The following is a 22816-nucleotide window of genomic DNA, read 5'->3' on the forward strand; positions in this document are numbered from 1 at the left end:
GGGAGTGACTGACGCGTTTGCCAGTCTGAAAGGGAATGAGGGAGGTTATTTTCCTGCTGGACATGACGCATTATGAGAGGTTGATTGGGGACTGTTGGCAGCAGGTTAAGGAAGCTGTCATGTTGCAGGTCTTTGTGTAACTCTCCCCAGGGCAAAGCAATTGACAGGAAAGGAGGCCTGGGACAACACAGACCCCTAAAAGGGGGGTTCGTACAAGGATGGAAACATAAAAGTAACATCAAGGAGATGCTTTGCTGTATCTGAATTTTTTGAAATGTGACAGACAGACAGGACTAAATACATAGGTTAGATTGGTCTTGAATATTAAGTTTGATTATTAAATGAGGCGTTGAGTTTGACACTTCCACAATTGAATGCTAAAGTTTGTTAAATGATCACAAAGTTTGACAATAATAATGACCTAACATTATACATTTGCCATTAAAACACAGGGCTTTCAAGCTGGGGTCCACAAAAATTCTCCAAGATATAAAGATAAAAATGTACAGTGATTTGAACTATTGAATATTTTGTCTCTGTCTAACTTATGGTATGTTAATCATTGTAATACATAGTGATGAATCAAAATAATAATAATAATTATTATTATTACTATTATTATTTCAATCTGATATACTGTATATTCTTAATCAAAGTTAATATATCGGTACTAATGAAAGTGTTATTGAGAAAATCTGGGCATCTCAGGGTTCTGATCAAGAAAAGTAATTCATATTGACTGCAAACAGAAAACAACATTTAACACATTGACATGGAAACAAATTATTGTGGAAGGGAAAATGATTCAAGGAACTATACATTTGTCCAGATGAATAGGGCAAAAGAAATTCATCCGAATAATTGTAGCATCTCTCTGATGGAGGTAAGATCACATTTATGTATATTATTTTAGACTCATGCATTATATATAAATATATCTTACACCCTGGGTTCAAAGGCACAACACCCATGAGGGTTGAGGACTCTTTTAAAGATATGTGCTCGCTTAATCACTCAAGAAAGAGCCCCCATGAGTGAGCCTAATATTACAATTAATTAATTCAGCAAAAAAAGGGTATTAAATTTTCTCCCTCTAAGGATATTATCTGAATTCATTGACCTTTTTGGAAATCGCCCTCTAATTGTAACCAGGTTCCATTGCATTTAGCGACTAACTTGTTTCCCTTCCTCGCTCTCTCTCTCCATATCTTCTCCTTTCTTTTTTCAAGAGCTGTAATAATAGTTGAGAAGAGCTTCTTGGTGCCTTATGTGGTGTTAAGATCTCTCCGCCACAAAGTCATTCCAGGGCTTTATCTCCTGCGAGCAGTACAGACGAAAGAAGAAACTTTTCTTATTACCTGGAAAGTGAAAATGGAATCCAACTTTAAGTCTCCACATATCTCAGAGGAAGACTGGATCCAACCCAACACTTTCAGTACACACTGACTCTCACTGAAGTTCTAGAGGTTTGGCTTCTGGGCTCCTCGGCAAAGAGAGATGGGATTTAAGTGGGATCCCAGCAACAGCAGCATTGTCCCAGTCTTTAAATCTGCAGAAATAAGAAAGGCATTATCTAGGCAACTATATTATTCTTCATTTTATTCAAGGATTAGTACTCAAATGAGTCAGTTCTATAACTGTAGGGGCAACTTCATATTCCAGTGCTAGTAGACTATCAAGGCTGAATGATGTATTGACCTCTAAGAGTATTAATTCTAAAGAAGGATATTATGAAATCACATTATTGTAGAGGGAAGCCAAGCACTGAAAATACGTTACAAAAGTGGTTTTAGAAATCAATAGAGCACGCAACCTCACGCCACAAGTAATCACAGCCATGCTCATATTCAGACCCAACAGAATTGCTAGCGTGATATTGTTATTTTATACAGCAGTTCAGCACACAAGGGGTTAACATTCAGTAGCTTACATTATATCCCCACTTAACTTACTCCGTCTTTGCTCCGCAAATGAAAAAAATAATAATTCCCAAACGAAGCCACAGTAGAATCAAACGCTGCGCGTATCCGAGGTAACTTACACACTGCATTTGCAATGTTTCGTCACTGAATGAATAAATAATTTAGACAAATCAGTTAAATTAACGATTCGGTGACTCACTCAAAAAGACACGGGCTGAATTCGAAACACCATGATACTATTCTACTCCTTTCCTGACATATCTATAAATAGCAGAAATAGTCTATCCCTCGCAGGCTCGCTTTCATACCTGTCATCATGGCGCTGCTCTGAATAAGGTCTTTTCATTCGGCTCGCGACTCGCCCAGTGCATTATGGGTATTCTGTAGCCGTTGAGATTGAATGAGTGCACTCGATAACGTCCACAACGGTTTCGGAAACTACTACTAATTGCTGTCTCCTCAAATAGTGCCCTACTTAAGGGTATAGGGGACGATATCGGACACAGACAATTTCCCCAATGTTTATAAACAGTTAATTGTCGCCGCCTACTGGCCTGTGTTTCGTCTGCAATGCTTTTTAATTTTTTTATCTATAAATGTACAGGTTATCATGGGGCATAATTAAGTAGCCTAAGTGTTTTATTTTATTTTATTTAGTTAATCACACTAAATTAAAATGTTAAATTGACAGCCTTATAATTGTATGCGTAGGCCTATGGGCCAACATGTGTCCTGCTGTTTGACATTCGTGAATTTGATTTAGTTTGGACAGCTGTTTCTCTTTTCCATTTTGATATGGTATATCAAGTAGTGTAAACAGTGATTATTGCACAAGGTTTTTGCAACAGTGTTATTGTGAAAGACATTTTGTGTGTTGGTGTTGTAGTTGGCAAAGGCATTATTGCGTAATAATTTTCTTGCATTCTTCATGCAGTCCCTAGGGTCAAGCACCAACTGAAAAAATATGAGCACTCTCTTCTTTCCCTATCTTCCTCTGTCAATTCAATTTGCATGTGCTGAGTTGAATTCTCTCTCTCTCTCTCTCTCTCTCTCTCTCTCTCTCTCTCTCTCTCTCTCTCTCTCTCTCTCTCTCTCTCTCTCTCTCTCTCTATATATATATATATATATATATATATATATATATATATATATATATAGAGAGAGAGATATATATATATATATCCATAGGCTATTTCAACTGGATAATAAGCTTTAAATGAAAATATTTAATGAAAAATGTTGCATTATATGTTTGGTGTCTTATAAAGCCTCTGGTACCCCAAACTTACAGAAAATTAAGTCAGCCTCATCAGAGCCTGACAGTAGGCCTATGTTTGTTTCCCCAAATACCCACAAAACACCTAATAAAATGTACAGTTGGAACATACAGAACATGAATTTTGCTTTCAGGCTGCAGTCTGCTCTCAGGCATCATTTACTGACCATAAAGACACGGTGAAGTGTGAACCACTGCTTCCCCCTGTTGGTTCTCTGGATGCTGGTTTCTGCTATATGTCCTCTGGTTGCTGGATGGTGTATTTAGTCTCATCTGCATATTGTTGTGGTGTTCAGGTGAGGAGATCTGTTAGTACGGCCCACAGGGAGGAATATGTGTCTTAATCAGGCTCTGCTCTGGTTTATTTAGTTTGGAGGTTCATTCGACCAGAGCGGGGCCCAGGAAAACACAGCTGGAGGCTCATCAGAGAGTATACAAACATCCATCATGTAACATTTAAACACATGAGCGTGCAAACAGACACACAGAGAAACAAACATGCACACTGGACTGCAACATTTTAATAATTACATGTTTTTAATAAATGATCAAACATAAATAACCAATTTGCTCAGTTATAGGCTATAGCTATTGTTTTTTTTTGTGTGTGTGTGGGGGGGGGGGGGGTTGCGTTTTCTTTTCTTTTTTTTTTGTATTATTGGCATTTTGGGGTACATGACCTAATGTTATACCTACAAATAAATGAATTTTCATTTATTCTAAATGGTATGAAAAAAATATCAAATATGTATATACGATTTGTATTGAATTAGGGGAAAATATACAAAATAAGATTATTTTTAATATTTGTATCACTTTTGGATTCTTCTGTATTTTTGGTAACAGTTTACAATATTATTTCATTTGTTAAAGGCCCACTGAAGTGCCTTGAAACTTGCAGCATTATTCAATGTGTTGACGTCATGTCCACTAAACAGGAAGACAGGGCGGGACATATCAAACAGCTCCTCCCCTTTTTAAAAATATCCAATTGCATTTTGTTTATATCACAGCTCGGCCAGAGTCGTTGAGCTTGGTACTTTCCACTTTCAACAGTGTTTCTCAGAAATTGCTTCCTGCACCTTTAATAAAAATATATTGTTCATTGTTAGTTCATGTTAGTTAAATGTACACTGTAACTTAAAAAACATTTTTTTTAACACAATTTAAATAATGAGTCAATACATCATCAATCCTTCTTCCAAGATATGTTTTTTGTCTTATACTCTGATTGACTATGGTAATATTATAAGTGTTTATACTTAAGACCTAGCAGGATGCTTTTCACTCACCCCTGAATGTCTCGTCATGTCCGTAAATAGAGAAAAGTTGCTCCGGCTACTTTATGTGCTTCTCAAACAGCTGCATCCTTCCTAGTCCAATCTTTCGGAGGCTTGCTATAGAGTCCTCAGCATGAAATGGTAAATGGGCTGCATTTATATAGCGCTTTCACAGACCAAAGCGCTTTACATGTGGCCTCACATTCACCCATTCATACACCGACAGCAGTGTCAGCCATTCAAGGCGCCATCCAGCTCGGCAGGAGCAGCTGGGGTTAGGTATCTTGCTCATGGACACCTCGACACTTGGTCAGGTGGAACCGGGGATTGAACCACCAACCTTCCGGTTTTTAGAACCACCGAGCCACTGCCGATCTGCCGAATTACTATTAAAACTTAATTTTGGAAAAATACTTTATATTAAAGTCTTAATCTTAACTGGCTTTCTATTAATACAATACAGTGAATGATAACCACTGTGGTTTACATTATTGGCAGTTTAGTGTTAAGTGAAGAGTTTAGTGTTAATTTACACCAAAACTAAAGATGCCTTTATTTCCGAAAACATTATTTTTGTCTTACATTTCAGACAATCTCAGTGCCGACTCGTTTCCACCGGTTCTTTTTGTGTGAATGCGTGCAAAGGATTGTGGGTGATTGAAGGAAGCAAATGATAGACTTATTGCATCCTTCAAAATGAGCTGAATGAAGGACGCAAAACAAAGGCTGCCTTCCAAGGATCCCTCAAAACCTTCAGATTCAGGTTTGATATTTGGCCCATTCTTCCAGATTTGGTAACAGTTACATCATGTTTGGTACATGATGCCTGTGCAGGTTTCAAATGATGGCTCACTCAGTTGGATTGAGATCAGGAGTTTGTCTGTTTAACTGAAGTGTTCAGAGTTTTTCAAAAACTTGAAGCATGAAACGATTTTAAGCAGGAAAAGTCCTTTCATTATGTATGCACTTTAAAACCTTCCAGCACTCCTTCTGTAAACGTTAGAATGACACAGAGGTTGATCAGCGCGGGAGCTCACAGAGCAGAAGAACCCCAGCCGGAGCTGCCGTGGGCCTCAAAGGAAGCTCAGATCCATCCTTGGGGCAGCCTAGATTGGTTACACTGGGACAGAGTGGATTCTGCGTGGGGGTCTAATCTTCAAGGTCATTCCGTGGTTATAGATGACCTTCTAACTAATCCTTTACAGCACTAGTACTAAAAGAGACCCTCGGCAGCAGCAGAATCCCATCTTTTATTCTCACTCATTCCCTTGTTAATTACCAGCGAGTTGATTTGATCTCTCCGTTCTATAAGTTGTAAATTGACCTCTTATTTCCTGATTTTCAAGCCCAGCTTACTTAATTAAGCCTATATGAAAAGAAGAAAGAACCTTGTGAGACATCGGCAGGTCGCAGGCGGCGTCGCGAGGGAGAATTGCGATCTGTGCCGGATTAAAGAGCGATGGCATTCTCAAGGCTGAACAATGTCATTTTCCTACCTTCTCTCACCTCTGCTCCTTTGGCCTCGGCTCACGTTCTCTAGACGCGAAAGGGCAATCAGTCTCCCAACCATGTTAATGCAGAAGAGAATTATTCACCTTCTTTTCTCACCCCTGCCAATTTGGGCCTCCGTCTGATGGTGGATTGAAATAAGTCAGGAAAAAAAGTATTAAATATGTAGTGGAGTCTGCAGTGAAGGAAGAGAGGAAGATGACAGGGTAACTACCTGAGAGGAAGCTGTCACCGAACATAATTGACCTTTCTGTGAGGAAAAAAGAGCCCCCATTTACTTCTCTGACACAATCCTCCATGTGTCGATTGTCCAACTTTATTATTCTCTTTTTGAGGCTCTTCTCTCAGGACACAGAGTTTGGTCTCATTCCCCTCATTAAAATAGGCCACCGCAGACAGGCGGAGGTTACAATTGATCATCTCACCATAAAGAATACATAACCTTCAATTTTACACCGAATCCACACGTTCAGTGCTTTGTGCATTGGCGGAGAAAATGAGCTGTCAATTTCTCAAGACAAGATCATAAAAAAGCCCCTGATGAATAGTGTGGTAATGGATAAGTGTAGGATCAATAAGCAATATTAGAAGTTTTAAAACCAGCCAGTATGCATAAACCTTTACGAACTTCACAATGTCACTTTGTGTTCATAAAAGTTTTTTTACTGTCTTGTGAACAAAATGTGATAAATTTATCCCAATCTGTCAGGTTTTACAGCCTCCAGCCCCCTCCTCCTTACTGATCTTGACACATGCCTATTAAAAAGGATAGAGGATATAGACAGAGAGATACGTGGGGCTAAATTACCTCAATCAGCAGATATTTGCCCTCTGCTCTCTGGGTTTAAACCCTGATGATACACTGCCCTGATAGACAGGGTTCAGGAGAAGCCCTTAGAGTTACAGAACATGATGGAAAAAGCACAGACGCATGTAAGGAGATGTCATCTGATGGCGGAAAGTGTCAGATAAAGAAGTCCTCTTTCCAGGTTTTAAGGGGGCAAAACAACCGTGGTTACCTGGGGCAGTTTGATAGATAGATGATAGATAGATAGATAGACAGATAGATAGATAGATAGATAGATAGATAGATAGATAGATAGATAGATAGATAGATAGATAGATAGATAGATAGATAGATAGATAGATAGATAGATAGATAGATAGATAGATAGATAGATAGATAGATAGATAGATAGATAGATAGATAGATAGATAGATAGATAGAATCCTGCCATGTGCAAATACCACCATTTTAAAGATACAATCTCCAACACCTTTTACTTTGACAGATGAAAAATAGACCACACTTTCACTGTTGGATATCCAGACCTTATTTTAGTGAGAAGAAAAAAGCATGCAAACTCCACATAATGGGCCTTTCCCCCCCAGTTCAGTCTCCTTTCAAAAGTGCTGCTCTTTGACTTTTTTCTCTTTCATTGTAGACCACACTCCATGCACACAATGTATGGCTACCCTCTGATTGATAGTTCATACTTTTTTTTCCAGAAAAAAATGCTTTTTATAATTGTACCTAAACATTATTTTAATGCCAAAAATTGTCCACTCCAATCTACAAAAATATTTTTTTCTTAGCAACAAAAACTTGAACAATATCGAAATCTTCTGATATAATTTTCGCTATACTCGATATCTGAGACGGAAGACGGCGATGAAACAAGAGGAGTCTGCGGAGTGATACGAGAGACATGGAAGTAGCACCGGTTTCAGGTACACAGATGAGCGGACTGACAGCGCTGCTCTGGCTGGATGACAGCGATTAGGAAATATCAGACACTGAATACTGCGACTGCAAGCTTGGGCTGCCTATATTTGAGTAGATGACGCTCATAGCAGAATATATGTGCCACTTGGTAAGTTTGATAATGCCTATTATTAATGATAATGTCAACGATTCCCTAATGATATCCATAATACGAAGTAGGCTTATTAGTTTGTGTTGATTAAAGATAGACCTGAATAGGATTTTTAAAGGGGTGGTATAATGCCCTTTTCACAAGATGTAAAATAATTATTTGATGTCCCCAGAGTGTGTATGTGAAGTTTTAGCTCAAAATACCCCACAGACATTTTTATATAGCATGTTAAAATTGGGTGAGCAAAAACGCACTGTTTTTGTGTGTTCCTTTAAATGCAAATGAGCTGCTGCTCCCGGCACAGAGGGCGGAGTTACAACTCGTGTGTTAGCAGCTTAGATTACCTCACACAGACATGCACTGAAAATTTCTAAAATTTTTAGCCTTTTATGTTCAAACCGGAGTCGGACAATGATGGAGAGACTCAAGAAGAAGTGGCAACATATAGGCTAGACAAAATTTCTGAATGGTTAGTTGATGAATTCATATGTAGCCTATGTAGCCTAGTTATCTTCTAAGTTAGTCATTGATAACCATATTCTGTCATGATAATCTATAAATCGCGTTCCCAGGGGCGGGGTTTATGTAAATTGTAAGGTTTGTCATGTCACTAACCCAGGAGGAACCTTGTGTAGTCCCTACCAGCCGTTTGTTGTAGTCCTTTTAAAGCAATTTCTTTAAAATAAAATATCTCCCTTTGCTTTGAACTTTGAGCTTCGTAACTTTGCAGATGTTGCAGAGCTTCTTAACTTTGCAGATGAAAACATTGATTTCAAACGGATATGTGTAAGGAAACCAATCTGACACAATACAATTCCCTTCCATGAGTGGACTCCCTTGTTAGGTTTCTCGTTTGTTGAGGCAATAAAATGACCTATTTGATCATTTTCCCTTTTTTTCTAGTTTATACGCCGTTATTCTCCTCCACCCTCCTTCTGCATGCCATCCGAAAGCTCTTCCAGAGCACCAAAGAGGCTTTTCTGCAAAGCACCAGAGCGGGCAGGAAATGTAGAGCCCGCCCAGGCCACCTCCAGGGCAGACATGCTTCAGCAGTGCTAAAACCTTGTGGCGTAACACAAGCCCTCCTGTACCTTAATTTATGTTTCCACATTTGATTTTTCTCTTCCTCAAACTTACAAGGTTTTTCGTCAGGAAACCACGAGGAAGTATGTGCTGGTCAGGCATTTTTGCATGTGTTTTGACGACGACGAGCAGGGGGAGGAAAATAAGCCGGAGGGTGAATTAAGGAATAAAGGTGTATGTGTATTGAGGGGGGTGGGAGGGAGGATTCCAACAAGCGGGCCATAACATCTCCACACTTCAAATCTACAGGGATTTATTAGATATGGAAGTCCATTAGCATCATAAAGAACTGGCAGTGAATGGCGCTTCGCCAGGGCTGGGGCCTGAGGAGGCTTAAAGACACATGGACGTCTGGATCTGAATAAGCCGATTTGTCTTGATTTAAGCACAAGAAGGGCTGTTTAACTCAGATATGCATCTTCAGCTCTCAGAGTCTGAAGGAAGGTGAATAATCATGGCTTGAGAGAAGGAAGACCACCAACAGTCCACACTTGCACGGCACTTTCTTTATGGCAGTGCCCAATTTGATGCAGATGGTGGCTTGGCGAATGAGTGTGTGAGTGTGTACATGCGTCCATGTGCACGGCAGGAGCAAATACAGTCTTAAAGATACAATCTCCAGCACCTTTTACTTTGACAGATGAAAAATAGAGCACACTTTCACTGTTGGATATCCAGACCCCTTTTAGTGAGTAGAAAACTACATGCAAGCTCCACATTCAATGGGCCTTTTTCCAGGTCCAGCCTTATTTCGAAAGTGCTGCTCTTTGACTTTTTCTTTTTGTATTTTTGCATTGTAGACACTCCATGGGAATCTGGTCAAATCGCAAGCTTGCTGCGGGGTATGCCACAAGTTATTTATTCTCATCATCAAATTCGCATTGCTTAAGCCTATAAAGCCAACATTATCATATTTGATACATTCGTTTCTAAGGCCCTCTAAATTATTAAAACCTGTTGCACACAATCTGCATGCCTTCTGCCCAATAATTGATAGGTCACACTTTTTTTTTAAAGTAAAAGGCCCTTTAGTTTAATTGGATAAATGTCCACCTTCAGGTCGAGATAAATGCCTTTTTGCAGTGAAATCTTGAATGATTTGGGGATTTTTTTAAATAAGAATAACTTTTATACTGTCAGTAATATTTTAAAATGAAAGTTACTGGACTGAAGCAATTTGTTTAATAATTGATTATATATATATTGTGCAAAAAATTGCGGCTGGTCTTTAACGTTTAGAAAATTTCCTCCACTTGTAGTGCAATTAAAACATCTTTTGAACGAATGCTTTTACAAACAATTTTGGTAGTATATTAATAAATTAAATATGCAATATTTAATCAAGAACACAAATTAATAATACGAAGTAGGCTATTATAGCCTAAATGCATTAGATAAGTCTTTTGGAGTGTGAACGGTGTGTATTTGTATTCAGATAAGTGCTAACCCCGGTCTAGATCAAGGCCTAAAAGACACTAGTGATAATTGGATGTGAATATTTTCCTATAAAAAGTGAGTCGTGTTTATCTTTAATAGCCTACGTGTGGAATTCGTGTTTGTTTTCTTTAGATGATATATCAAAAGGTTAGTTTAATTGACGCCAATCATAAAGAGCAGATTAATTCTACAGTTGTTCTTAGTCTCTGTTTACAGTTCACTCGTTTTAATGAAGCAACACAGTTCTCGGACAGAACGTTTCATATGCGTGAGGTGGCAAGATGACTGCAAGCTAATTATTCCTCACCTCGTCCTATTTTAAGCCTCTCTTTATCTGGGATAAACCGCCCTAATAAAATTGTATTTAAAAATAGGTTAATTGCATTGCAGTGCTGTTTCTGTAATTGTTACAGGAAATAAATGAGGTTGCACTGAGGGAGTTTCACAGATCTCTGGTGCCCCCTAGAGGATACAGCGTGTTTTTGTGTGTGTGTGGGTTTTTTTTTTTTTTTTGCGACTGCTTTAGTCATACTTCCCACGGAAGATAATCTCTTGATTCACGAGTGTATGGGGAAATTAAGTGGTTATGGCAGATTAGTCAAGATTGATGCTTGAGTTAAGTAATGAGTCCATGTTCACATTTCATCTATTTATACCCTTGAAAAATTAGTAATTTGAGCCAAACCAAATAAGTATGGTGCTAAACACATCAAACTGCATGCTGTTCATGTCATTGATATAAGAAATCCGATATAATGCAAGGTAGGCTAATAATATTATTGGTGTCAGCTCATCTCTGATGAAAAAAACATTTCCTGTTTAATTTTTTACCTCAAAAATATTTTCCAGGGTTTATTTTTATGTTGCATGTTTTCTCTCGGCAGATATATTTTATTTCCATGCTTTTTGATAAAACAAAAAGTGTGTGTAGCCTACTACTGAAAGCTGAAAACATTTAGAATAGTGTAGGCTACTATCATTTTACTTTACTACAGTTTCTGCAGTCTATAGAATGCATAGGCTACTCAGCACATATTCTGTATGAATTAATGGAATACCTGAATAACCTTTTAGCAGTGTTACTGTTAACTAAAACGATTAAAAATAATTTTCGATAATAGAAATAAAGCTGTAATAATTTTTTTATTGGAGCTATAGACTATTTAATATTAAGACAACTAAATAAAACTAATAAAACGCGCACAAAGTCGCTACAATTAAAATAGAATCATATTAAAATTGAAAATATAAAAAAGTAAATCTAACTCAAAATAGTAGCTAATAAATAGGGCTAATAAATCCTATATTAGCATACTAAAACGCAGTTCAATATTTTTTCCTAACTAATTTGATTAACCAGCCAGAAGTTGACATTTGACATTCGGTAAAATTACCGTTTCAAATGACTAAATCACTATGAATTTAACATTTAGAGTAACGAGATCATGTGACACTACATACTGATTGAAATGTTCATAATGTATCATAATTAATTATATTTAATATGCAGTAGCTATTTAACTGACTAAAAGTATTCACTTCCTCACATAGTTAAAGATTAGGCTACTGTTTTTAATTCAGTATGCTGGTGTAGAGCGCCCTCTCATGGCACTTTCGAGAAACGGTCATATCCCGAAGACCATTAAAAAAAAAAAAAAAATTACAGTCTATGGCTACAACCGAAATCTCTCATAGGCCTAGTAGTCGAAAAACTAAAGAAGTGTGCTCTACGAACTCAGAGTATGACTACTATGACCTACTACTACGAATGACCTACTAGGCCTACTTCTGGTCAGATTCTGAAGTGTGCTTATGATAGACACTTTACTATCCCATGAGGCCACGGGAGAGGATTCGTGAGTGGCAGTGATCCGACAACCGCAGGTAGGTCACATAATAGGCTAATGTTATTAGAAGAAAAACGGTTTATATTCAAGTTAAATAATTGTGATTTGTGATATATCTAGGCATACTATTCCAATGAAAATAATTATTATTTTATTTTTCTTGTACAACTTTTTTATTATTTCGGGGAAGTTCCATATACACAAGAGGAAATTGTCAGGGTCCAAGCCAAATTCCATCCATTTTCTCCAGGAGATCAAAGACTAGGCTACAGCACTTGTTATGAGAATATTGTCAACAAAAAAGCAAAAAAAAAAAGAAAAGAAAAAAAAAAGAAAAGAAATAAATCTGACTTTTTTCATTACTACAGCGGTTTGGATTAATGATGTTCTGTACACTGGCATTTTCTGTACATTTCTGTATACTGTTGTAGCCTATATTCTGTTCTGTTAATAAAAAATAAAAAAAGGCTGGTAGGTAACATGATAATGACAACATGGCATGGCGGATGTAGTACCTCCCGGATTACATTCATACTACACACATTCATAGTAATTTAAGTAATCACTTATTCAAAATAAGTACTTACTCAAGAGAAGATGAGATTTCAATTCATACGCAACCCATTATTAAGTGCACAAAACACACAAGCCAGTCAATATATACCATCAACTTAAATACATTTAATGTGAGGTGTCATTTACTTCCAGAGATGAAAGAGCAAATCCCATAAATATGACACATCCACAGTACTGAAACATTCTCAATGCCTTCAGAGGGTTTTTAGGTAAAAACTTGAGACACGTTCTGTTTGTATTGTCTTTCAGCATGCTGTATAATGAAATGCCAAAGTGTTTTTTTTTTGTCTTCTTTTTAATCATCAAGATATTTTACCAAAGCACACTCTTTACTTCAAGTGATTTATCTTCATTCTTAAATGGCAAACCTTCTCATTCTTGGTGCGTGGCTAAAACAAAACAAAACAAAACAAAAATGTCACACAAGCAAAATTAGAAGCCCCTTCCTGCTATGCTATCCAAAATGCCCTTGCTTATTTTGCAACGCTACGCCTATTCTAACTAACCAAGTCAAAGATTTGCATAGAGTAACAAACTCTTAATAAGAGCTGTTGGCTGGTTTTAACTCGGCTGAATTCGGTGTATGATCCAGTTAGTCATACACCTGCAATAATAATGGATAAAATACACTATCACAAAAAGTGTCTCTAGTATTTTCAATACTAATTCATGAGGTTTGAATGGTGCCGTTTCAGCACCTATAAACTGTACCTTTAAAACAATAAAGCAGTAAAACAGGGAGAGGTGGTTAGGCAATAAGACACTGGAGGAGCATCGTACTGTTTCTGAGGACAGCGCATAGGTTCTATTAAAGCTCATGTTCAACACAGCCACCTTAGTTTAACTGTACAATACATAAAATTCACATTCTCGACGTTTTAATTAAAACTGAATGAAAACAATGAATCACTACTCAACAGTATCACTTTTCCTCAACTGTCTTTTTCTTAAAAAAGGAATAAAATCAATATAAAAACAACATTACACATTGTTCTTTAAATCTCTTAAAAGTCTAATGTGTTTTAACGATTCTGTACACGCACAAAAAAAAAGAGAAAAGAAAAATATAATATGGCTCTGCACTTGCCACTAGTATAATAGAATGGCAGATATATATATTTTTTTATATTTTAATGGCTCGGCAGTGATAGAAAATAAAATAAAAAAGGTCAGATAAAGTACATTTAAATGGCTTAGTGGCATAAAACATTTGAAATAAAACTCACTTCATAAAATCTTTATAATATCAATAAAATTAAAATAGTTTTTTTCCAGTGCTTTGGGAAGAAAAAAATGAGAGAAAACCTATAATACATTTTCTATATATTAAACATCCTTCAGTGTACAGCTCAAAAGCTGGATCAAATTTCTTGTTGATCCAGGTTCCCTGAAAGGCACCTTGGGCTGTATGAACTTCAGTTGGACAAATGGGCGCTCACAGCTGTCGGCTTTATTTTACAGCGTGCCAATACAAGAGGGCATTTGAGTGTGTGCTTCTTGAAGAATCCGGCCTTGGCTTTAAGGCACCTTACTAGGAGTGTGTGGCAACAGGACTAACTAGTTAATTTATGTTGCATTCTGCTGCACTGTCCACTGGACGTACTGTCACACTAGCACCTGGTCTGGTATGCAAATGCCTCAACATTGCTAAAAGCAGCTATATATATATATATATATATATATATATATATATATATATATATATTCCAAGTCTCTCCATATTGGTGGAGAGTCACACCTGAGTATGACCTGTCCTTTTTCTTCTTGCATTTCACTGCATTGACATTACAGGGCCCTCCTAGAGTTCCCATACACTTTAACCAATGAATTTTCCAGGACCTTTCAAGTTTCAGTGTCACTTTTACAAACCATTCAAATTCAGACTGATTCACTAATTAATCATTCAGACTGTTTTGTGAATCAGACTCATTAAAAAGAACCAAAAAAAGAAAAAAAAAAGATTAATTTAAAGGCTTAGGACTAAGATTAATACAACTAAGATTGTATTAATGTATTAATCTAAATTAAGAAAACACAATTCCTTGATATTTCCAGGTTTTCCATGGCTGTGGGAACCCTGTCCTTCCTGTGTTTTGATAAACTGTCTGAGGATAAGCTGCCTTTGCATATTGCTCTGATAGAGCAGGCACTGTGTTTAAGAGCTCAGATGAGGCGGTATAAAAAAAAATGCTCCAATAGTCATTTCTGTCTGGATTTAGAGGACATTAAGTGTGACAATCTCACTTGTGGGAAAGGCTGACATATGTCAAAGCGAAAAATATATAATTCTACAGATAGAGAATGTGAGTGTGTGGTTTGGACTGTTACACTTCTAGGGTGAATAAGTGTATCTAAAAGGCCGATTTAAATTTGTTTGGACTATTCAAAAGATATACTGCTATATTGCAGGGAGTGTAAAAGTTCAGACTCAAAACAGCACTATTTCATAGCCTTCAAGACAATCTGTATGTATCATAGTCCATATTTTTGTACAGTCAGACTGGTAACCCGAAGGTTACCGGTTCGATTCTCAATACCGGCAGGAAATGACTGAGGTGAGCAAGGCGCCTAACCCCCAATCGCTCCCCGGGCGCCACAGCATAAATGGCTGCCCACTGCTCAGGGTGTGTGTGTTCACGGTTTTCAGTGTGTGTATGTGTGTGTGTGTGTTCACTACTCCTAATGTGTGTGCTGTGCACTAACTTGAATGGGTTAAATGCAGAGGACAATTTCCAAGTATGGGTTACCATACTTGGCCTTCACATGTCACAAAAAAGTTTCAATATATAGGACAATTCTGGGTGACAGAATTCAAGCATATCAGTTCTCTTTGTTTAGTTCAATGGATCAACGTGCATGACATTTGTGGAGCAAAAAATGTCAGACTAAAAAATAAAAATGAGCTAAACTTGAATTTCATGGAGGCAGGAGCATTGAAAACGCACCTTTCCCAGTTAACAGTGTGCCAGACTAAATGCAATATCTGTGTGTGTGTGGCATCATATGAATGTGGTGCAGTGGCACCCAAGGCTGTCCAGGTCACAGTATGTCCGAGTCCTCAATGCTGAAGCTGCTACGGCGGCTGCTGTCGACAGAAGCATCGGGGGACATGGCAGATAGCAGCGGGTCTCCTCCCAGCGGCGACAGGGCCTCTTCCATCAGCAAGAAGCCTAGCTCGCTCTTCTTTCCCATCGGTGCGACACCTCCGCCCAACGAGCCGAGATCCCCCATGCCATCATGATATCCCGGGATGCCGCCGTTGCACAAGTCCAGCGACTGGGCAAAGTCAAAGTGCTGGGAGCTGCCCACTGCTGGGTACTGCAGTGGGGGCTGGGGGTGGAGGTGCTGGTGCTGGTGGAGTTGAGGGTGGGACAGGGGCTGCTGCTGATGCTGGGGGTAGTGAGGAGGGAGATGGGGCTGATGCGGGAGGTGGTTCTCTTCGGGACTGCTCTCCTGCTTGACGAAGGGGTTTAGAACCTCAGTGTTGTTCAGGCCCGATGGAGAGGTGCTGGGGAGGCCGTGCATTCGGGCCTGCCTTTCAAGCTCCTGAAGAATAAGCACAAGAAGATCACAATAAGATGGTCAGTTTAACATCTCTCAAAATAGTTGTTACCCCCAGTTCTCATTTTTTATGTATTTTTGTATGATGAGTAGAGAAACACAATATATATATATATACATACTGTACCATAATGGTTATGTGTCGATATTAGATAGTTTTTTAATTTATTTGTATTGTTCTATACCAGTGTTATTTTAGTATCATTGAGATACTATAAAGTTTTTATTAATAGTATTTTTATATTTTCCATTACATTTTTGTTAACGTTTTCAGTAAATTTGATTTTAATTTTTTTTATTATATATCTATATAATTTTTTATTTCAGTTTTAGTTATTTTAGTACATCAAGTTAAACTAAATAAAAAATGAGAAATGTAGCCTTGGAAACTAGCTGAAATAAAATAAGTTAACGTTATTTTATTTTAGTTAAAGTGTATTTTATTTCAAGTAACAAAATGGTTTTAGTTTAAGTTAAACTAACCCTGGTCTATATTTTATTTTTTACTTTTTCATGACCATTTCCTGTATTTACATTCAGATTACATGTGTTGTCATTCATCACTCATTTAAAATGAATCTGTAAAACACTTTTAAATGTTGAAAGTTAACATCCATTTTTCACACTGTACATTATAAGTTATGATGCCTAAATTCACTTTAGAATGATTTTAAACATATTTATTTTAAACAATTATTATAATTATTATTTGCATTGTTCATAACATAAAAGTAACAATCAGAAAAAACAGTATATGCCTGAATTGAATATTGTGCATTCCTAATATTGCTCAAGAAACATTTCTTATTATTATCAATGTTGAAAACAGTTGGAAACTATTATACCTTTTTTTCCAGGATTTTTTGATGAACAGTTCAAAAGAACAGCATTTATTTAAAATAGAAATCTTTTGTAACATTATACATTTCTTTACTGTCACTTTTGATCAGATTAATTGCTGAATAAACATTAATTTCTTAAAAAAAGATGGACGAACAAGGAACTGATATGGTTTTCAGTGTTCATCTTGTTGCTAGGCCAATTGATTTCCATATTGTCACAGACTATTATTCTTAGCAGATGCTTTAGGCTTTATTTGTTGTAATGACTATATTATCTGTCACATAAGTCCTGAAGGAATGTTCACCTGAATACGACTCCACAGCTGTTTGTTTGCCATCTCCATCCTCCTGAAGTTGTTCTCCACCTCTCTGGTTCTATGGATGTCTTTCTGCATGCGTTTAATATACTCCACAGAGGCCCTCAGAATAGTGCCTTTATTCCAGCGCACATCCCTGAACACAAGAGGTTCCAGGTCGTCAAGTGCTTATCAATGAGAGAATACTACAGTTCATCTCCAAGTCCACTAAATTCACATTTAGTCAGTATGAAATTAAATGCTCAAATAAACAACACAAACTCACAGGTCATTGGTTTTGGGAATCATGGTACCCAGCTCCTTAATTCGATCATTGATGTTAAACCTTCTTCTCCTTTCAACTAAAAGAAAAAAAAAACATTTTTGTTAGTATGGTAATACTAAAAATTAGTAGTATTAGGAGAAAATGAAGAATCCACCTCACTCTTTCTTATACAGACTTTCAGTTCTATAGCATGATGTCTGACCTTGACCATCGTTTTTTATTTGTTTTCTGACTCAATGTAATGATGGGAAATGAGATCAATTCTGGTGTGTAAATTGTTTATAATGCACTAGCAATATATACCCTCTTATACCAAAGTACTTGGGAACAGGCCAAGCTTCTTATTGTACAACTCCAATACTTGTGAAATGCCACAGGCAATTACATTTTAATGCCACGGCAGCAGGATCTGTCCGAGTTAACGATAGACCAAAGTATAGTGCGCTGTCAGCTAAATTTGCCCAGAGGTGGTGGTGACAGGGGGTGTCAATGGCAGGGCACTAGCGGAGATAGTGTACTTTAAACTTTGAGGGGTTGTAAACTGAAAGAAATGAGGGGGGAAAAGCGCATACTCACTCAGGTTGTGGTTGTCTTTCTTCTGCCTCTCTTTAGCCATTGCCCGAACTTCAGCATCTTGCCAAAAACAAAAGGCAATGCTGTCAACTGACATGTTTTGCTATACACACAAATCCTGTCAGAACTGGATTTATTAGGCTTTGCAATAGTGGTGATACGTGACAATGCTTTGGAATGGTGAAATGTGCTTACATTTTATCCAGCAGGGTTATGTGATAAAGTTTCTCTCGTGTCTTACAGATGTTAAGCAGTGTCTTTTAGGCTTTTTTTGGGTTAGTACGGCAACACATATTACTCAAGACACAACAGTCATGATATAAAACATAAAAAAAATATATATATTAAATTAAAAATTAGATTATGATCTAACATTCTCATCAATTTGATGTCAAAATGAGGTCATGTTTGCTTCACATAATTCATGTCCTTCAGATCACTTACATACACTCTTTTTAAGGGTATAACCTACTATATATTACCAGTTAAATGTTTAGACAAAATGTATGTTTTTCATGTCATATAAATTCTGTAGATGAATATAACCAATCTTACATTTGGATTTCTTAGCAAAACAAATGTTTTAAATATATATATCTATTTTTTTTTAAATAGGGAAAAACAATAAGGCTAAAGTTAGTTCACCTATACATTTTGGTACATAATTCCTATTTTTTCATTTGTTTTATTTCACATGGCTTATTTGTTGACCACTATTGTAAAATAGTCTAAAATATGGGAAGTAGTGCTAATAATGTGACTAAACTTTAGATTTTTGCTGGAACTTTTGATGCCATAGCTGTGTGTGCAGCCGTGCTTTGTTTTGTACATTTCTAGAGAATGTACCTGACAGTTCTCTCTTTATGGCCAGATTTGCAGGACAGGAGTTGCTGGTCATGGCGATAGCTGATCCGGACATACCTGGCCCCGTGTACACATCCAAATGGCTGCTGGACAGCGGGAGCTACAGAGCAAAAAGAGTTATATGTGAGTCTTGGCGAGTAAGCCGACAACGGCTGTATTTAAAGCTACAAAGACAAAAATCTTTCAAACCATTGAGTATCAGTTAAACTAAACCATGGGTACAGTTGACAAACATATTCCCCTGCATTTGAAGACTACTGCATGTCCTTACTGCAATCTATGCTTTACTTACTGGAGAAGATACAACTAGTTTGTCTTGCAAATGGCATTTTTATGAAGCTATATTCAGCGTAACCCTGGTAAATCATCACAATCACTAGAAACCCAATAAACACTCAGCTTATCTCTAGAGCAAAGCCATAAACACTTGAGATAATGAAGATAAAACAAAAAAATATCACACTCGGCAACTGCTTCTAGGTGAGAGAAATGATTGACTATGTTCTTTCTTATCTGGGTCTTTATGGTTTTATAACAGTTGTATCTTTTATTCCATCTTAGTGTCAGAGTATAATTGTAAGCGAGCCGGCTATGAGCTCCTAATGAGCCGTGACAGATAAATCAGCTCAGATACCTTATCACAGAAGCTACTGTGAAGCACGAAGGCAAACAAACACAAATCAACAGTAAAAAAAATAATCAGCTAAGAGAGTGGTGCCCGTTATGCGAAGCCATTACTTCTGGATAAACGTAAACTTCCACAGTTACATAAATCCTTACGATTTTCGTACGATCAATTTCTTGGCGAAGCACGCCTCAGTGACATACTGAGAAAACAGAATCGGCTCGTTTAGCATTTCGGATGCGATAAGAGGAACGATAAGAGAAACGTTCCACAAGAGGAAAGTGTATAAAAGAGGGTGTGAACTTATGAATGCTGCTTCCTGACAAACAATGGCGATGATTCAAAGTATGTGTATGCACAATGCAAAGTGTTTGATGCCCTATCGGTTTAGGGAATCCCGTCCTTAGAGGTTTTTAATCACTGATCAAAGAAACCGTGATCAAAGAGGGACATGGTCAACAGGGTCAGAGGCGGCCTTTGCGGCCTCATTAGGAGTTGAAACCCCACCTCTTCACCCCCATGTATTTTCAGACCTTTAAAACCCCTAATGCCCCACAGAAAAATATAGTTTGCGCACTAAATATTGAGCAGTGGTCGATTTCCACCGTTTGCTTTTTCAATGGCCATATTACAAATCCACCAGGGTTAGGGATTTAATTGTTCTGTGGATAAGCATAATAACATCATTTATTAAGGAAAATCTTTGCATATGGAAAGGTACGGGACTCATTCAGGTAAATATGTTGCTGGTAAACCAACAGTAGCACTTCCTTATGCATGATGATTCCTGTATGCAGGAGACCAAGTCAGAGAGTCTGGAACCAAAGATCAATCATTACAATGGAAAATAGATCCCTAAGAACACTGATCAATAGGAGATTCAATCAGACGCATTCACTCAATACTGTTAAAATAAAATACTGTTAAAATAATATAATTCTGTCATCATGTATTCACTCTCATGTCGTTCCAAACCTGTATTGCTTTTATTCTTCTTCTGTGGAACACATATTTTGAAGTTTTTGTCTATATAATGAAAAGCAGTGGGGTCCAAAACAACAATGAACCCCACTGCCTTCCGCTGTGTCTATGTTTGGAACACCACGAGGAAATGATGACAGACATTTTAATTTATGGGTGAACTATCTCTTTAACAGTTGTACTCAGTTGCTCCCCTGCAGGTCCACCAAAACAACAGCCATAAACAACGAGCCATTTACAGATATATGAGCACAACCTGCTATAAGTGTACAGCTAAATGTGTGTGACAAGGTTACCGGTGTCCTTAAAGTGCCCATGGCATTCGCTTTATTCTTTCTAGTCCCTCTAGTTTCTAGGAATCAGACGCACAGAAACAAATAGCAGCAAGACTAAACAACCCCACCCCCCGCTTCGGCCTGCAGAAAGGAGAGTGATGGGAAAAAGTCGGCCTTACCAGCTGAATCTTCTCTCCATCGATAACCTCCACAATAGCATAAGTTTTATTTGTGTCTTTCATATTGGCCTCTGAATCTCTCATTGCTGCACACACTTGTCGTTCACCCTAGACCTCTCCGAAGAGACTAACTTGAGTCGCCCAGGGACCTTCTCTCTTCTACTTTCTCCTAACCACTAAACACTGAACTTTCCCCTATCTGGACTTTCAGCCTCCCCTCCCCAGCCCTCTCTCTCCCAAACCTCCCCCCTGCTCCCCCACCTTCACGAAATGCCTTGTAAACAAGTTGAACTCTAACTGAGAGCGGCTTAATTGTTAATGTTGGGCAGTTACTTTAAATACAAAGCACAGTGCTCCCACTTTCCTGATTTCTAACGCAATGTCTTCCCTTGAGTAAATCAGGCCAGCACGATTTTAAGTCAATTAAACATTTTAAATACTTAAAACATTTCCCCCGAGACATGTCGAAGTAACCTGGCAAGCTCCTAATATCAGTTATCCAATAAATCAAGCACAAAATATTCAGCAAGCAAAGTTCTCGATGAGTCCAAGCAGAAAATAAGGCATTTTGAAGTTGCATGAGAGAAAAACAGTTGCTTCATTTTACTGAGACGGTGCTTTGCTATAATTAGATGTGACTTTTGGAAATCAGACAAAGATGCTTTTCATCCCTATAACCCTGATAAAAAGCAGCACAACAAATGGATCCAGCATAATTCCTCCATTGTCAAAGTACGAGGTTGCGGGGGTTTCAAAAATAGACCTATTCAGAGGCAAGACGACACAGACTATGCATCACAAACAGGAATTATTCACTTAATTTTCCACTTACCTTCTGGGATTCAGTGATCTGTATTAGTCACAGGCGTCAATATAAACAACTAAAAGGCCTAAACTGAGTGAAATCTTTACTTACTGTGTTTGGCATCTGAACCACGGGGTCAATATAAGCCTGGATGTCATCATAACTGGACTGCAGGCTGATGATGTCATCAATAACCTCATCCATCTTGTCAAAAACACATAAGGAGAATTTAGACACCTTGTGCATTTGCATTCTACAAATTATGTACACTTTCTACTGAAGATTTTTGGTATAAATCCTCCAAAATAACTGTGCTGAGTAAATATCTAATTATAATATCACTGAAAATGACAGATGAAAGATGTATTCCTCTAAAGAGCCGTACAGACATAATCCCTCTGTAGCTTAGCTCACAAAGGTTGTTAGTGTGCCAAAAGCAAACATTCACTTAGTATCCCATAGGATTTGGTGGCATTGGGAGCGGAGGAAGGAAGGAAGGACCAAAGTCTGCTTCGTTCCAAAGGGCCATCCTGCCCTGGGTTACCTGTCACTCTTTAATCTGTAATTATACCTCCACGGCCATAATTGGCCACTTAAACTCCAATGACAATGAAGTTAAGTTAGTTAACACTCTGACCTTTATGTGCACCTGGGCAAAAAACACCAACCAAGGGTGAGAAATGGAGAAATTCATAAAGGGCGTATGAAAGATGAGCAAGACA

The 22816-nt window shown here is 37.8% G+C and overlaps 1 protein-coding gene and 1 long non-coding RNA gene across 17 annotated transcripts in view; both read right to left on the reverse strand.

The window, feature by feature from the left end:
• Positions 1-2401, reverse strand: part of LOC306990934 — a 45338-nt gene extending 42937 nt beyond the window's left edge. For 6 of the 13 annotated variants that reach the window (XR_013795982.1, XR_013795986.1, XR_013795987.1 and 3 more), the window contains exons 1-2: positions 2231-2401; positions 1359-1549 (exon numbers count right to left, since the gene is read on the reverse strand). This is a non-coding gene — a long non-coding RNA (uncharacterized lncRNA). Of the gene's footprint in view, positions 1-1358; positions 1550-1930 lie in introns of all 13 variants that reach the window. The other 7 variants (XR_013795983.1, XR_013795991.1, XR_013795992.1 and 4 more) reach the window with 3 other exon arrangements.
• Positions 2402-15414: 13013 nt separating this feature from the next.
• tfeb (transcription factor EB) overlaps positions 15415-22816 on the reverse strand; it is a 35865-nt gene continuing 28463 nt past the window's right edge. For 3 of the 4 annotated variants that reach the window (XM_079597384.1, XM_079597386.1, XM_079597385.1), the window contains 6 exons: positions 22206-22298; positions 19212-19329; positions 18369-18425; positions 17793-17868; positions 17516-17663; positions 15415-16353 (listed from right to left, as the gene is read on the reverse strand). In XM_079597384.1, coding sequence (XP_079453510.1) covers positions 15847-16353; positions 17516-17663; positions 17793-17868; positions 18369-18425; positions 19212-19329; positions 22206-22298 — 999 coding nt within the window. In that variant the 3' untranslated portion in view covers positions 15415-15846. The remainder of the gene's footprint in view (positions 16354-17515; positions 17664-17792; positions 17869-18368; positions 18426-19211; positions 19330-22205; positions 22299-22816) is intronic. The other variant, XM_079597387.1, reaches the window with a different exon arrangement.

This window comes from Phoxinus phoxinus (assembly GCF_949152265.1).
Source record: "Phoxinus phoxinus genome assembly, chromosome: 22".
Classification (NCBI taxonomy): domain Eukaryota; kingdom Metazoa; phylum Chordata; class Actinopteri; order Cypriniformes; family Leuciscidae; genus Phoxinus; species Phoxinus phoxinus.